The following is a 17,946-nucleotide window of genomic DNA, read 5'->3' on the forward strand; positions in this document are numbered from 1 at the left end:
AAATTCTTAAACACGACGAAACAAACGGATACGTTTATGTCTTCCAGTTTCGACAATATTAGAAACGTGGCAAAATCTTCCGTTTCTGAGAGACTGAAGGTCTTCGAGAGAATTCAATCGACAAACGATGATGGGATGAAAGCTCGGCGAGGAAACGCGCATTTGTTTAAGCAAACCTTTGTGCCGGTTTCAGTCAACAAAACCCAATCGTATCAGAGAAACGAACATCTCGCGTCAAAAACGTCAAATATCGCTAAACACGAAAATCAAACGTTCAAGTCACTTTCGAGCGGCCATTGCAACTATGATCCGCCAAATATTTCGTTCTTGCATACGTACTATCGTAAGACGCGATCGTTCATGTAAAAAGTACATATCTCTTTCTCTCGGCAGCGATAATTTTAGAGTATTACGAAGCTTCGCGATAAAATCTGAGAAAAACAGAACGACTTAAGAAAACTTAATTAACGACAGACGATTTGAAAAAGCCTCGATAACGATTTTCGATCGATAATATATCTGATTTGTTTCAAGTTTGCAATCGTATAAGGAAGAATTGTTGTCACTTTCCGGCCTTATAAGGAAGAAATTACAACTCCCACGTTCTACCTCCGCTTATCACATAAAATGTGTGTTTTTTTTTTTTTTTTTTTTTATTATCACCGCTGCATGGAAACAACGCAACTCTATACGCGTTCTTACAAATTATTATTTTATGCGTATCATTAACCGATCATATATAATAATACATTTTGCAACAATAGATTTTTGACAGTAACCGATGATTATCGAAAATGATAAACTACGTTTAATATCCATTAATGTTCCATCATATCGATAGACATCGAGGGGAATAAATTCTGCTGATTACTAGACACTCATTTCCTGATCTCTTTTCCACGTCTGCGACATATCAATGTCAGTCACTTTTAAAAAAACATCGACGAGGTACCGTTTATGTACAATATAAATCGCTCCTTAAGTTCTGCTCTTTATGTAAAAACTATCATTTACACGATAGTTTGTGATTAATTAACGTCCTTCATAGCTTTGTTTTTTTTTTTTTAGCCGAGCATGCGTTAATTTAATTTTATTGAGCAAATAAACGCAAGTTTGCAAGAGTTAGAATTATGCTAACACACATTGTTGTTATTTGACAAAATCTATTTTCTGTTCGTTTAATCACTTGCGTTTATTTACTCTCACTAGTTGCACTGTATACATATAAATTTATTCTAAATTTTTTCTTTACACAACAATTATTTGTGTTAACAATTGATGATCTTGATGTTCGTGCGATGTATTGTGAAATGCACACACAATGCAAAGAATCATGAATTTGTTCACGAACGTATTTGTCGCATAAAACTTTATATTTTTTTATCTTAGCTACTTAAGTTTTGTTTGCTCTCTCTCTCTCTCTTGCACTTCACATATAGAATAATTTACTACCTTTTAACTTTAGTTCAGTTTAGTTTCTTACAGGTGCTTTATCTGCGACTTTATTTTTATATTCAGCGCGTTTTGTCTTTGTAATATACGAGAAATATATTATAATGATTGTAACAAAATTTTGGAATATGGAAAATTATTCGTGTCGCTTGCTGTTCTTGACATATTGCAACTATATAATTCTAAGTAGAATTTTCTCTTTGCTACGTGTATATATAATCGCGCTTAGAAACTTTGTAGAATTATCCTCACTCTTGTGTAAATATTTATAGCTGTTTACATCCCAAGCTTCATCGACCATGTATACACCGAAAGACAAACGTGCTAATTTCTTTGCGCAATTCGAGCACAATTCTCATTACTTTGAACGCGAATAAATTGGAAATTATTGAATGACAAGAGACGGATATTAACTTTATCTTTTGTGCGGTAATTAAATTTGAAAATTATGTAATTTAATATTGCATATTACGTAAAATATTTTTCAATGTTTTATTTTTTTTTAATGTGAATTACACGAAGATATAGTGTTTTAAAATCAGCGTATTTAAAGTCGTTGTGAGAAATAAATTTATCTTGGAGCTTGTAAAATAAAAAGTAAATTGTAACTCTCCGCCAACGTACGTCGTAACTGTACGAGTGTAAGTTTTCGCTAAACGAGTTTCCCCATCCATCCCTTGCCGCCATATTCGACCCCTGCCAATTATCACAGCGTTCGTCGTATTAAATTAGGGCTAATTGTAGCGCGCCTTTTGTAGGTGGCACCCTTCCTTCTACCTGTTCCACCCCGCCCCCGCCTTTTGACGATGCAGTCCGCTCGAACGACCAAACCTTGGCTTCCGGTGGTCATCTGCAGCAGCCGGGTACCATCCTCTCGAGCAGCGGCCATGCGAAGCAGAACAAAGTTGTTCATCACGTTACCCTCACCAAGACGTATCACGACAGTGTGAGGTACGTACAGATTTGGTGGATGGACCGATCACTGACAAATTGTGTTTATTACAATAGTAAATTTTTTTTGTTGACTGATAAAATACTTACACATATTGTTACACACATGTTTTTTTTTTTTTTTAATAGTTTTTCTTATTATTTTTATTCTAATTCTGATCTATCTCATGCTTATTCTTGCACTTGGCACGCATCTAAAACAATCTTCTTTTGCTTTATCACGGCATCTTCAGGAAAAGGAAAATGTTAGTATTTAATTTTTATTTAAATACACACGATTACACTCGTTCTTTGGTTTTTTCGATATTAAATCTCGAACAAAAAACCTTGATTCATAGTATATCGGACGTGCATTTGGAGAGCAGCGGTAGCGGAAGCGGCAGCGGCGGCAGAGAAACCAAGTCGTCGCTGAGCGTTGAAAGTGGTGGCAGCAGCCGAGGTGGCGGTGGTCTCACTTGGACTCCGCCAGCAGGAAGCGCCGAAGGTTCGACACCCACGTGGACCGAAGGCACGCCGTCCTTCACCGAGAGTTCCAGTAGCGGCGACATAGGTAAGTTGCTCTACGCGCTCAACATCTACTATGGCACCTGAAGACTACTGCCACAAGGATCTATTTCGTCTTCTACTCGTCCCTCTCTTCTTGTGTCTCTCTGTAACGAGAAAATTTGCGAGAACAAACGTGGACGTCACGTTGGCTTTTAATTTTCTATTTTAAACACAAAACGGAAAGTAGTAGAAAATCAAATTTATATAAGAGATTTTAAAACTTCAATCACACATTTTTATATGCAGTTTTTTCTCTTTCTTGGACTGATATTAGTTGCATAATGCAACATAGTCAGATCAACCTAACGTTGATGACCACGTTTAGAGACAATAGTGATCTTAGTATCTCATTGATGTGATATACGGTCAGAAGCACGTGTACAAACTGACTTGTACTACAATTCAGAGTTTCAGTCATGGGAAGATTCAGCACTGAATGCCATGTTTTCTCTAAGTACGCTACGAAACGTGTACAATGTAGTATGTGTGCATTACCATCATCAACTTTACAAATTCATGTATCACGATACGAACATGTAGGTTTCACATTTCAGTGCCAAGTCGGCGATAGATATTTAACTTACATATCAAACGTATCAGATTATGGTGTAAGTTACCACTTAGTTTTGTTTCTTCTATGAAATATTTTTACTGATTTTTATTTCAAACGAGCTTTGTTTGTTGTTACAATTGTTTTTGCAAGCAAAGACTTTTTTTTATCGACATATATGATTTACTGTATTGAAATTATATGTGTATAAAATATGTACATACACAAATATGCGATAATCGAAACGCAAACACTCTGTGCCTGTAACTAGTAATGATATTATTTATGTGCGATAGATCGTATTCCAAGGTTGTTGTTAATAATATCGGTAAGATGCGAGAGAATTTTTGCTCTTATATTCTGGGCATTATGTCACTTTTGTGACACAGAAAGTGACTGCCACCAAAAAATAAAAACCATTAGCATGCATTTTGCGCGAGTTCGCAACTCTACGGCAGTCGCTTTGCGTGCCTTATGCGCTGATTGCGAGAGATTAATTTTTATATCGACAAAAGAGCGAAGAGTCGGTCGAGTAAAAAAAACTATATAATCATTATTCTATCTAGTCCTGTCTAGTTGACTCGAAGGAAGCCTTGTGTTAAGATGCCTGACATATATATAACTTTACGTGAGAGAGACAATAAATAAAGGAGGAAAAAGAAATAAAAACAGAAACACAAAACAACTTCACTCTCTTTCGTCACTCTTTTCATCGAAAGAACCCAGTCTACGCGCTGATTTTATTTTTCTATTTTCACCTGAATATGTTTTTTTGAGCTTCGGACCGTTGCTTGGGACTGAATTTTCAGCTACGAGATAAGTTCCGATCTCTTTTCTATCTATCATCTTTTTTTCACTAATGGCTCGTGCAAGCAGCTAGTTCACACATGCTTGTGGTTATCTTTTCATGCATATTACTATATATATATAGACTAACACAATTTTTGTAGACTGCACGATGTTTCACGTTTCATGAAAAAAAAATTAAAAAATGAAAAATACGTAGACTCCAAACCAATTTACGCCAAAAACATTTATACAGATGCGCTGCGCCATACGCTCTCTCGATAAGATACTTGATTTCTCGGTCATGTGATTTTTAGATTATTTCCGTATAAATATATAGAATTAGTTTGGAGATCACACACTCGCTCGGGACATGTATCTCTCTCTCTTTCTCTCTTTCTCTTTCTCTTTTGCCTATTTCGTTAACGGCAATCTATGAGACTCAACGATCAATCTTTGCACCATGACGATTAACGATAATTTTAGGTTGCCCGACGACACCGATCAAGGGTGCTCAACGTCAGGACGACGGTGGAAGGATCGCGGCCACCGTGGAGGAAGCACTGGCGAGTCTCACAACCGAAATGGTAAGTTTGTTGTATTTTATTCACTGACCGATCGGACACGAGAAACATACAGCTGAAGCAGTAAACAATCACGTTGCAAAAATACACGTTACTTTTGTACATAGACGTTACGATTTTATAAAATCGTTTCACATAAGACTAAGAAGTTTTCGTTACACACAAAAATGATATCGTGAGTGTTGCCGCCGCTGTATATTTCCACGAACAGACGATTTATACGAGACGGTAAGTTTGCTGTCGTTACAGTGACCGATTGATCAAACTATTTTAAACGTGAGTTTCCCCTTCCCTCCATCCCGAGTGTGACATCATTGTACAAAGATAAACGGCGATATGATATTACACAGAAGTCTATCGAACGGTGATTGTGCGTTTTAAAAATTGTTAACGTCTCTTTAAGCTTCTTTAATTATTTTTTTTCAGAGGTGTTTTTTGTTTTTCTTTGTAATATATAACTCTGAATCCGTCAAAGAATCCCGAAGTTAATCGTGATACGCATGGAGCGTCCCAAGGCGAAAAATTTTTAATGCGAAACACCAAGCTCGTTCGAAAACGATGCCACGAAATGGCATTCTCCGAGTGTGCTTCGTGTGTAAAATTGCTTGCGCGAACAAACGCGATGTACGTTCTTCGCTGCTGCAATACGTATTTCAGGATTTTTATTGAAATGTAAACAAACGCTTTTATCGCAAAACTGATGACTGACGAAACGCAGAAGTATGCGCGCATAAGACGCGCGCGTCAGCATGATTTACGTTACCTCGAGTCGTTTTTCGCTTCTCGACAATTCGCGGTCGGACGCGCGCACGTATCTCGGTTCGATTAAATGCGCGATAACTGACACTATAATATTTTTCTACACAAAGAAGAAGAACGTGCGCGGAGGCAACGAAAAGTATCTCGCGTATACAATGATCGTTCAAAAAACTTCCGGCTAGAAAGAGCCCGGGAGTATTTGTATCTTTCAAGAGAAAGAGACGTAAACAGCCTTTCTCAGCTCGTAAAATTCATTCCGACAGAAACGTACGGCCTCTTTGGAACGCTCCATGCGAGAGAGTCGGACTGTCTGAACGCTTTGTCTATTTCCCTGAATCAGGAGATACTGCAGCGCGAGTGAAAATGCACGACTCTCTCGTCGTCGTCCTCCTCCTCCACTAATCTCCGTGCGCAACGTGGGTGATCTGCACCATCTAACGACGAAATCTTCGAGAGAGAAAGGGAGAGAGAGAAAGAGAGAGAGAGAGAGAGAGAGAGAAAGGGAATGAGAGAGAATGCATGCAAACGAATGTGGATGCGAAAGAGGATTGCAGAATGATTAGCGAAACATGGTTTAACCCTTGACTGGTCGCGTTAGAACAGGTTGTTATAATTATTGTTTTAATATGTACATAATTGTTTATTTTTAAATGATAAATTTTGTGGTTTATAATCGGCGCGCTCTGACACTGGTGTTGGCATTGAAAATTTCACACACACTGCTCCGTGCAAAAAAGGAGATGGTGCTTGTATTTTTGACTCTCTTTCTATTTGTTCATCGTTTGTTTCACTTTCCGTTCCGCTATATTTTTATCCGTTCTCCATTCAAGCATCTTAGAATAAAGGACGACTTCTAAGATCGAATTTGTGTCTAGAATCTTGTGGTATGTTTGTTCGCTGTGTATTATTGTAATTAAATTTCTTGTCGCAACTTACTTGATCGCACGACTACTTAAGGGTTAAAAACAAAGGAGGATAATAACATAACGAATAGCTCGGGGATCGAGGCGAATTTGTTAGAAACGAGAGGAATTGCATGAGTGATCGATTCATTCCATTTTGACAACGCGTTCGTGTTTCATTCCACCAATGAAACGTTTGTACTTAACGCGATACTCAGAAAACACACGTTTTACGTGCATTTCGGTAGAGACGCGTTCGTCTCGATCCGCGACTACATATATATAGTATTAATCCGTTATTCACATGTATATCTGTATACATAAAAAAAAAAAAACAAAAAAACAATATGGGCGATTATCTCACTCGATTGTGCTTCCCGTTGCGATAAGGGAAACACTTTCGAATATCCTTATATGGGCATCCTTATAAATCTTCCTGAGTATAGGAGAGTCAATAAATACGTATATATATATACATCATTACGGTTATATATTTAAAACAAAAGAAAAGACAACGTGATAATCGTCGGCCTACAGTACTCGATAACGCTTTTGACAATTGTTCGAAATCGGCTTTGAGAAGCGGTTAAAATGCCATTCCCAAGAGCCAAAATGTTTTTCTATCAACTTTTGAAAAAAGACTGACTGTAAGAGAACAATCTCAATCGTTGTGAATATACATAGGTTCTTGATCGATATATTTTTATTTCATCTTCTAAGCCACGCGGAGAATTTTATTTTATGAGATATTTAAATAATTGAGGATATTTTTCGCAAAAGTAACAAGACACAAATATCACGACATATATTATTAGATCGCAAATTGCGTCGTAAGCAATTTACAAAAGATTACAATTATATCAGAAGTAGATGTAGAAGATTGTAAGGAATTAAAGTTGCGGAGAAAAATTGTGCGCGCAGAATGGCATTTTATTCACTTTTTCAAACGCTTTCACGCGTAATCTATTATCCGCACATTAACTCACGCGTCTCTTTCCTAATCGAGTCATCGCCGTCGATAAATCGATATATCATAAGTTTAAACCGATTAACACTCACTAACACGTAAGAGGTGTGAGATCGTATGCAATGCAAAGTTGGCATTGTCGGTGATGCACGAAAAAGCGGCTGTATATAAGTATATAAAGTAATGCTTGCGCATAGTTCGGCTAGCAAAAAAAAAAAGGCCCGCGCGATTCCTTTTTATTGCGGTATATATATATATATATATAGTGTTAGTGTTATGTACATGTATATCTATATGTGTCTCTCACGTTTTGTCTGTCTTCTGTATGTATCTATACATACACATGTTTGTACACACACGCAAAAAAAAACGTGTGTACCTCGTGTATACATATATTATAAATACAACGTGCGTGTACTCGCAAAGGGAACGTCTCGAGTTGTTCCTTCCGAATTCTGATGAGCTTTGGATTTTGTATAATTTTTACGCGAAATAGATTTAAAAAAAAAAAAATAAAATAACTTCAAATTCGTGCGTGGTAACAAAAATTGCGCCAATCAATTTTTTTGTGGTACATTTGATCATGGCGATCGAAGTGTTTCGGATAATGATAATACACGGAGAAGAATATATTCTTCTCTATTTTAAAAATATATTTGTATCTTAATGAATTTTTTGATTGCCTTAAGTGTGAGAGAAATTAAACTTATAAAATCTGAACCTATTAATATATTGTAAGAGTTACCGAGAGAAAAGAGAAAAGCGATAAAAAAAAAATATATATATATATATATATATATAACACGCAGAGACGTTGATTTTCTTTTTCTTTTTTTTTTTTTTTTCAAACATATCCGGAGCTCATCAGAATCAGAGTACACTCGAAAATGTTGCCTTGCCGGTGTTGTGTTGTAGAAAATAATACGACGCGATGAGGACGAAGTGAGCAATGAAGAAAAAGAGAATTTATATAATGCCGTGTACGTACAATACTCCGTAGTAGCAGAGTATTCAGATATGTAATCGCGTTGCTGTAATAGTACGTGAGAGTGTTATCACGAACGTTTTGAAAGGCCAAAATGTTGTTCAATTATACGTATTATTATTATTATTATTATTACAAAAAAAACGCTTCTCTGAAACGGTCGGTGTATACATTTATGATTGGCGGTAAAATCTCACCGCATCTCTCGGTAACGGGTCTGTTTTGAAGAATTAAGCTCTCCGTCGCGATATATATATTTTATTGAACATATTGTACAACATAATTCTGCATTTTCTTCTGTACCTTAAGCATACATACACACACACAAACAAAACACACATACAATCACATTCCATCATATATAGATATATATAGATATATATACGTATATTTACACACGATGTATTTATTTAATTGATGAATCATTTGTGTGCGGTTTTTGTCGATCTTGATGCATTTCTTTCCTCGTGAGAAAATTTTTATTTGTGTTCTTTCAACGGAACATGTACAACGACGAATAAGAGTAATAATAATGTTACACAAAGAATATTTTTATGAGCTAGATCGAGTGATATTTTATTCGGCGAGAAGTCGAGATAAATATCCACTACGCGTATTATTAAAAGTTTTACCGTGGATGCAGATTTTACTGCCGAGATATATATATATATAATATATATATATATATAGCTTCGTAACACATTGTAGCTTTGTTAACTCGGATATCCTCCGATCGGGTGGATATTTACTATTGTATCACGTAATTGTTAGGGGGAGGGAGAGGAATCCCGATTTTCCGCGTGAACGTACTAAACAACGTTAGCAATTTCAAAAGTGTGATATTTTTTTAACATATCTCCGGTAATTAAATATGAAAATTTCAATTAGCGTTGGCGCAGATATAAACTTGTATTAATTCGCGAGGATGGATATTCAAGGAGAGAAATAAAAAACAAACAAACAAACAAACAAATCGTCGTTAAAATATGTGTGTTCGAGAGGGGTGCTGTGTTGCTTGACAAAAGAAGTAGTCCTTAACCTACCATACGGCGTACGTCCAGTGTTTGTGTGTAAAACGATAGAAAAAATTTGCTTTTCCGCTTTGAAATTGTTTTACCGTGTGATTTTCAGCGATTGATTGTCGCGTGCTCGAACGTCATGTTCCTTCCCGATAATTAATATGAAGCTTTTCTGCTTGCGACATGTTACACGCAGACATTTCTCTGTGTTTTCTACGTGTGTGTGATGGTGCTTACACAAAACTCACGTTGATTTCGTTTGACGAACGTGAAGTAACATCCGTTCTAATGACTTTTCAACTGTTAGTTCGTGTATTGTTTAAACAAGTCAATGTGCTTTGCCAAGGTGATGCAAATTTAGCAATCTCTCTCTTTTCGTTATTACGTAATTATTTGCCGAGAATATTCACCGAATGTGCCAGTTAAACGTGCCATGTTACGTTCTCGTTAGCTTCCGATCTGTTCTCGGTGCAATCGAGCCGTTTTCTTGTAGTTTACAACGGCAATAAAATTGTTCGAAGATATATATATATATTTAATTTTTATCTGTTTACAGAAAAGACATATACGTGCGCGCGGGTCGGTTTGTTGTTTTTAACGAGCAAATTATAGATAATGATTTTGTTTTCCAATTAGTACGAACGTTATATTTCTTTCGCGATTACACGCGTTTAATGTTCATGTAGAGTTTACGAGAATATTCAAGATATATTTTTTTTTGTCAGAAATAAGTTCTAACGAGATTAAGAATAAGTTTCTTCGCTTATCTTCTGTTGGTTTATTTTTATTTACTTTTGTCGAAAGTTCTAAAAGTTGGATAGATAAGAAGTGATATACGGTATCTTTCTGTGTGTTCGAATTATTCAGAGACAAACCGGCCACGATGGGCAGCATCAATTGGAGCAAAGCACATCCTTTTCGTTTTATCGTCAAATCAGAACGAGTCTGAAGCGCGGTAGCTCGAACCACGTCACGATTGTGAGGAACATGCAAAGAGCATTAAGTGTTCGACGTCGAGCACCGTAACGCACGCAGGATTCATCAGGTCTGAAATAAAATATTGCTTGTATAACCGTTCGGGATCTTGAAACTGTCTGCGTGAAATCGAGTCTGAAGTTTCAGATCTGAAGTGTCATGTTGTATCAAATCTCATGATGATAGTGTTACATCAGATCGTTGTTGATTTTATCACGTTTATAATTTTATCACAAAGCCGACTCCACTAGTACGTAAAATTTTATATACGTATAACATCGACTTACATGTTACAATTATAATATTCTCTCACTTAATATAAATGTGATATGAAAATAAAATAATCACAAATATTTTAGGCAATAATTATATTTATAATCATTAAATGTGCTATTTAATGTTGCTATAATTGTTCTTTATCATTTATAGTTGTAATAAGAATGCGATAAGTGCATTTGTAATCTCAATGACGAATAAGATTGGAAATAAGGAACAAATTAAAGATCACTGTAGTTGCAATATTTTTATAATTTTACTTAGATATTGACATATTACGTTTAATTAATATAATTGTAATATTATCGTTTATAACAAAATACTCAGTTTAAACAAATAGTTAATGCACGCACATTGCTCGTCAAATTCTGCGCGTCGCATTTATTTCTTTGGAGCATTTTTACTTATTGGTGAAGGAACAAATCAATCGCTGAGAAATCAGCAATAAAACGTAGAAATCTAATGTCGCGCGCGCGCGCAATCACGTTTACGATGTTTTTTTATTTGTAAATATATACAAACGTGCCAAGGATTTGACAAGGCAAATGATTCATTGTAAAACACACTATCCATCTTGTCATCAATTTATATTCGAGCGTCTCTTCCATTTTCTCGTTTGTTGTATCAACTCGACGAGTTTTGTTTTTTTGTTTTTTAACATTGTCTGAATTTTGTCCGTCGAACAGTGTTTTTTAATTAACGCATTAATGTGAAATTTAATCTTTAACTACTACCACTCTCTTTTACATTACTAATATTAGAATAAGTCTACACGCTTGTGAGTTTAATTCGTGGTAGTAATTAACGATTAATAACAAGACGCTGTACTTTTTATCTCGATATTTTGCATCTACAGAACTCGCGCATCACAAAAGGTTGCAAAAGAAACGTATTATTCTGTAATATAATAATTTATATGTTTCTCTATGGGTCTTTTTTCAAGGTGTCCGCGATGTATCATAGAAACTGGTTTCTTAGTTTTTGCATTTTCTACTATTTTGTTTTTTTATTACTCGAAATACCGCAACGCAATACGCGACCAAACTGATTCTTGGACATTCAGACAAAGTTGTGTACACAGCATGCGTTATATATACATGGGGAATGGGGAAGTTGGGTGAGACATCACATGTGTACGGCAATCGATAGCGATGGACTAGTTGTATATCGATAAAACCTTTTAAGCTTGATACTTCACGCATTTAGAGATTTGAGAGCAAGATGCTCGATGCTTTTCACCTTTTAATTGTTAAATTAACGATCTTTGAGAGGCGTCGGTGTTATTAGAAGATGTATTGAAACTCACAATATGCGACACCTAGTCCATTCCTATCTGCCCGAAACTACCGCATAATATTAGTAGTTAATTTCGGAGAGTAAAAAAAACCAGATCGATTGTTTAATTGTGTTGTCACGAATGAGAAAATTTTCACTTAATCAAGAACATGTTCGGCAATATATGAATATAACTAATATTATTTAAATAAAGTAATTATATTATATTATTCTTACGATTTTATATATACTACTATATATTATCTCGTCGTCTCGAGTAATTTATGATAACACATCGGCTCTTCTATTACGCACATTCTTTACTTATTACTCCTCTTTGCTGCACGCACACGTATCTTTTCCGAAATCAGGTGATTAAAAAAAAGGTTTATATTATTTTTTGAAAAAACAAAATTAACACTCTCTGAGAGTGCAAAAAGCTTTGTCGAAGATTAAACAAAATGTTTGTTAAGATATTTTATCGTTATGTAAAACATTAAATTGACTATATCCCAAGAATTGCATCTGTAGTGTTTTATACTCCTTTTACACCCGTCGTCCTTTTATTTTTGCTTTATTTTATCGAGTTTCTTATCCTGGTCTTTTTATTTGCTCCCTTTCAGACCCATCTGTAGACAAGTGAAACATGGAGATAGTTATAAAAAAAAAAAAAAAACGAAAAAAAGCGAGAAAAGTGAGCGAGACAGGAGATGAGCGCAGGACACGAATACGACTGGCCTGACTGGGCAGTTGGTGCGCATTTATAGAAATCTATGGAATTAGAAAAAGACATTAGAGAAGATTGTTACTGTAAGTTCAAACGTAGCAATAAGCATGATCGCGGAACTATTACGTACATTTACGCAATCGATGTATAAATTTCTTTTCCACCGAAAGACAAATAGCGTCAATTGGATCCGATTAGAATTTAAATAATTGTTTAAGATCTAAGTATGGCAATTAATAAATTTTATTACACCTATGTTATAAATATTTTTCATGAAGGCGTTATGATATTTATAACATTGAAATAAAAAAGTGTTTTTCTTTCGGTAATGATTGTCATCACATGTTTTGTTTGGCAAATCGTAAAGAAAGAAATTTACGTAAATGTACATTTTTCTTAGATAATTACAAGGAAGGTTTTAGATGCAATTTATATTATGCAATGTATTATAAATGTTGTAGTACAAATTCCTTAAAACACTCTTGAACATATTTTCGAAATATTGTGCATAATGATAAACACTGAGGTATTTAATTACGCTCGTAATTGTTCTCTTAGATTTTTTTATCGATGTTTAGCTAAGAAGAATCGGAAAACCGTCTTATCAACTTGATTTAAGTTTCAAGTTGATTTCGTTTGGCAAAGAAATTGGTATATTTAAGTTATTTATTCTTTTGCTACCGATACTGCCTTACATGTCCATTTAATTTAAAGCATTTTAATCGCGGCTGTATCGAATACGCGCAACGAGCGTCATTTTTTGGAAATTTATTTGCGAAGAACTTTCACATCTTTATTCTCCATGTATGTCAGTACAGTTTTTTATTAGTTCATATCTCTTTTAGATAATCTTTTCTCTTTTAAAAAAACTCTCATATGGCACGTAAATTATATTCAAACAGCGGTGTGTTTTACTTACATAACATTTTATTAAAGTGCGTAGTCACCACAGTCGTTGATTATTGCGTTCGATGTGTTTTCCGGGAAATATGTTCGTGAATCTCATGAATAAAAGAGATCGCAAGTGCTGAGACACAAATTGCACTGAAAGGTGTTAGCGGTAACTAGCAATTACCTCAATTGATCCTGACATAGATATTCTAATGTGAAACTTGCCTCAATTGCCACGAGTTAATTGTTATACCAGGGCACAGTTTCTGTCTGTATATATATGTTTGTATGTGCGCGTGCGTCCGCCATTGAGACTATACCGAATTCGTCGCGATAATCGCGTCATCGCCTCATATGTGTAAATTTGCTTTCTCGAGACACACATTCCTGCATAAATCTGAGCATTTTTCGATTCATCCAGGTCCTCTGTATTTTAGACAAACATGTTACACGATATGTGCGATAATAAAGTATTATTAACCATTTTGCTCTCAAAAGTATATTCCGTTTTGTTTTGTCTACAATATTGCATTTTTCCAAAATTTACCAGTTTTTCTTTTCCAACTCAAATTTAACAACGTTGGAAATAATTGTGATTATCTTTGCATTTTTTGTTTTGCATATGCAATATATAATTGTTTTTGAAATACAAAACATAATTGCGCGAACGTGTACGTGTGTATGTGATAGTAAGTCTTACGCTAGTAAGGGGATAGTAACTCTAAAGAGCTACCAATAGATAAAACTTGTCCAAAAGAAAGTTTGAGTAACTGAATTGAGGTAAAAGATTATGATATTTATTAAAATACGAGCACGATAGCGATGCAAGAATAAAGAGAGATACGATAGTAACCTCTCAAATATTGAAGTGCTAATATTATTAATTTTCATGTATTTTAGAGAATAATATTCTATTAATTATATGTTATATATATATTCGTGTTTCATGTAAGTGTGGGCAAATTCTTAAAACTGTACCTTTCAAGACATTCAATATAACTATTTTTACGAGAGAGAGAATTATTTAATTATCAGTACAATTTGTTATTAGAATATACGAAAGAGAGGCAATAATTGAACGCATTATAATGAATTTAACGTAAAAGAGAATATCAAAGAATCTCGTTATGATGTATTGTTTTAACACGAATATAATAGTTGGAGAAAATAATCTGCAATATATATATATAAATAAAAAAAGAGAAATATATATTTGTCAGAACTCGGCACGCTTGAGAAACCGTGATTTAAGCGTTGTGTTTCCGATGTTCGTTCCGTAGATATTTACGAGAAAGATATCTGCATATATGTATGAAAAAAAAAAAGAAAAAATATATATATATATGTACGTATGTTTATATACATGTAGACATTTACACAATACGTCCAATCCAAAAACATAGATTTAATTAAGTATATTCAGCAACAAATGTATTTAATGAAAACAAAATTGTTTCTTCGAGAGAAATTACTTCGATTTAAAATTCATCGATAGATGTATCGAAGTAAAATTTAAAGAAGTTTTCACCAAAGTTTTTCTTCGTTTTGAGAAAATCTCTCAATAATATTTTGTTTTTCTCTATTTAAATACATTTGTTATCAAACGTCGTGCACGCAACATCGCGCGTGTGTCTTGCACTTTCTTCCCTTGCGACGTTATCGCGATATCCCGATACCTCATTAGGCCTGGATACATTCAGTCCAGCCCACTGATGTACGATACCTAAGAATAAATTATTTGTTGCGTCTTATTTATTTAACAAATATGATGTGAGCTGTTTTTTTTACCCGTCAAGAAAAAAGTCCCAAGTCCATCCCGTCAGAAACATAATAAATAATTCACATTCTCTTTCTATCGACAGATGATGTCAGTCAGTATTTGTTAAATCGCGTTTAGATAGATTAACAAAAACGTCGGATACAGAAGGTGAGTATGCGAAAGAATATGCATTAAAAATTAAAGCATGAACACAAAAATCTCATTAAGTTACACTGTGATGCACTATCTCGATTTTTCACATTTCAATTTTTTTATTTTATCTTGTTTTATATTGTTATTAACTCTTTTTTAGTGTTTATTAAGAAAATAATAATAGAATCAAGATTCGCGTCATTATCTCGCTCATAGTTTGAGATTTCAAAACATTACGGACTTTATTATCCTGTTAGTTAATTAGAGAGAGAGTGATCCGTCGTAATAGCGTACTCGGTACGCGTCAAAGAAGAAGCTATTTGTGTAAAATTGACAAAGTACCACGAAGCAGGTAGTGCAAAGCTAACGAGATGGTGACTCAACTCACCTGTAAAGGCTCATGTCGATGAGGTCAAATTAAGACGGAGCATCTCACCTGGCTGCAATATACATATATTCTACATGTGTGCCTGTGGTAAGTATCATTTCACAACGTATTGCACACCGATCAATAAACAAGATCTCGACGAGATTGTTGAATTACGATATAAGATAAATCGATCGTCGAAGCGTCGAAAACATTTACACCGAGCAATTTGCTTTCACTCGGAATATTTTTTGGAGATATAAAGTTCACTTCGTTACGTAATGAGAATATGTTGTACGTGTGTGTATTCTGTGTTCACTTTACAGAAAATCTACGTTCCTCTAATTTCGTGTAAGTACACGCGAGTGTCAAGTAATGTATCTAGGAAATAATCAAGTTATAATCTCGTCCGGCATTAATTATTCCATTAGAATCGCAATAATTAAAATCCCAATAAGTAGTTTCCAAGCGAGACTTAAGATCGCGTTTTCCTAATTTGTAACGGAGCGTAATCGCGTACTTTCTCAAACCAGCGTGCGCTAGTTTCGCTTGCATCTCGCCCCGATGCACACAGAGCAAGAAGCAATCTTCAAAAACTTCCAACAAAAAAAAAACTATTCGGCAAGACAAATAAATTTATCAAGAATTTTATAAATGTACAAAAATAAAACAAATTATTTGGTGTTTTTATAACACATGAAACTATATAAAAAATACAACAAAACTGCCGACAGTATGTGTTTTTCAAATTGTTAGATTTTTCTGAGATAATTTGTTTTCATAATTTGCGCAAATAAAAACAATTAATAAAAATAGAAAAATAATGATGCTATATTTAAAAAAAATGCAATATGCGTTTATATATAGCCACGAGAGCGCATTCATATATAAATATAGTTTGTTCTAAAAAATGTCGTCTAGATCGCGCTTCGAGGAGCGCGACAGACAGACGCCTGCACGCAGCGTGTCGCATTTATCGACCTCTTCGGATGATCGGTGCTTCAAAAAGCGCACTCGGGCGAGTGTATACTCGAGCAAACGCTCCGAGAGAGATACCCGGCCGTATATGAGTCAAGGCTGTCGTGGGACCCTTACCTACTTTTTCCTTATACGGTATTGAACCGGACCGATGACTGTGACTGTGATGAGATATAATGGCGCTGATGCTTACGCAAAACGCGCGACGTGCGTCGTGCGAACTCGCGCAGAAATTCGTACGGATTTATACGAGTCCGCGGGAAATCGAGCCCGTCACGACTTATCCGCGCACTTTTTGTTGTGCAATGTTGTATAAAAAAAAAAAAAAACAAATAAAAAAACAAATCAGTGCACAGAGAGTCACAGTAAAAACTGAATTTTACAAATTGCGGTCATTAATTTCCGAACAAATTATCAGATTATTATAGTCGAAATATCCCGGATCTTATTTGTTTTTATTGTGTTCGTTTAGAACTTAAAACTGATATCGGTTTGATATTATTCGTTGCGATTGACAGTTTAATTTCGATTGTCAGATTATTGTTGAACAAAAGAGTAAAAGTCGAGAGAAGAAAAAGACCGCTATCCGAGTCATATAACAGATTGACCATGACACGTGTTTGACTCAAGGGGATCGAGTGAGACAATCATATGTTGGCCCGAATGCCAAAATTACCATCGCCGCCGATTCTTAGCGCTTTCTTATTAAAAACGAAGGTGTCAGTTGTGTTTTTTGATGGTCTGCTCTACACCAACCTTGGTCTCTCATCATTGGTGCTCTCACTCCGTTTATAGACAAGTAGTTCTGGATCAGTCGTTTCAAAATGTTACTCGCAATAATTTCCAAATGTAATCCGCAAATAAGAATATCTTAAAAAGAAATAAATAAACTCTCTTTTCTGATTTTTGTTAAGGGAATCGTCTGATCCAAAGATCGGTTTTCGAAAGGCTAAAATTTAGAAATGTTTTCCTCAAACACGGTAACAAATATGGAGATTTAAAAGTCTACATGAGTACGTGAGTGTCGTTTTGGGAATTTTAACG

At 35.0% G+C, this 17,946-nt stretch overlaps 1 protein-coding gene across 8 annotated transcripts in view; it reads left to right on the forward strand.

The window, feature by feature from the left end:
• The window catches only part of LOC109856092 (phosphatidylinositol 4-phosphate 5-kinase type-1 alpha-like), a 29,283-nt gene extending 16,580 nt beyond the window's left edge, over positions 1–12,703 (forward strand). For 3 of the 8 annotated variants that reach the window (XM_020430980.1, XM_020430982.1, XM_020430983.1), the window contains 5 exons: positions 2,211–2,403; positions 2,637–2,648; positions 2,742–2,953; positions 4,772–4,872; positions 10,369–10,766. In XM_020430980.1, the coding sequence (XP_020286569.1) occupies positions 2,211–2,403; positions 2,637–2,648; positions 2,742–2,953; positions 4,772–4,872; positions 10,369–10,527 (677 nt within the window). In that variant the 3' untranslated portion in view covers positions 10,528–10,766. Of the gene's footprint in view, positions 1–2,210; positions 2,404–2,636; positions 2,649–2,741; positions 2,954–4,771; positions 4,873–5,891; positions 8,259–10,368; positions 10,767–12,650 lie in introns of those variants that run through there. The other 5 variants (XM_020430981.1, XM_020430985.1, XM_020430988.1 and 2 more) reach the window with 4 other exon arrangements.
• Positions 12,704–17,946: the final 5,243 nt, after the last annotated feature.

The sequence above is a fragment of the Pseudomyrmex gracilis genome, unplaced genomic scaffold, assembly GCF_002006095.1.
Source record: "Pseudomyrmex gracilis isolate BER0280 unplaced genomic scaffold, ASM200609v1 scaffold_107, whole genome shotgun sequence".
Lineage (NCBI taxonomy): Eukaryota > Metazoa > Arthropoda > Insecta > Hymenoptera > Formicidae > Pseudomyrmex > Pseudomyrmex gracilis.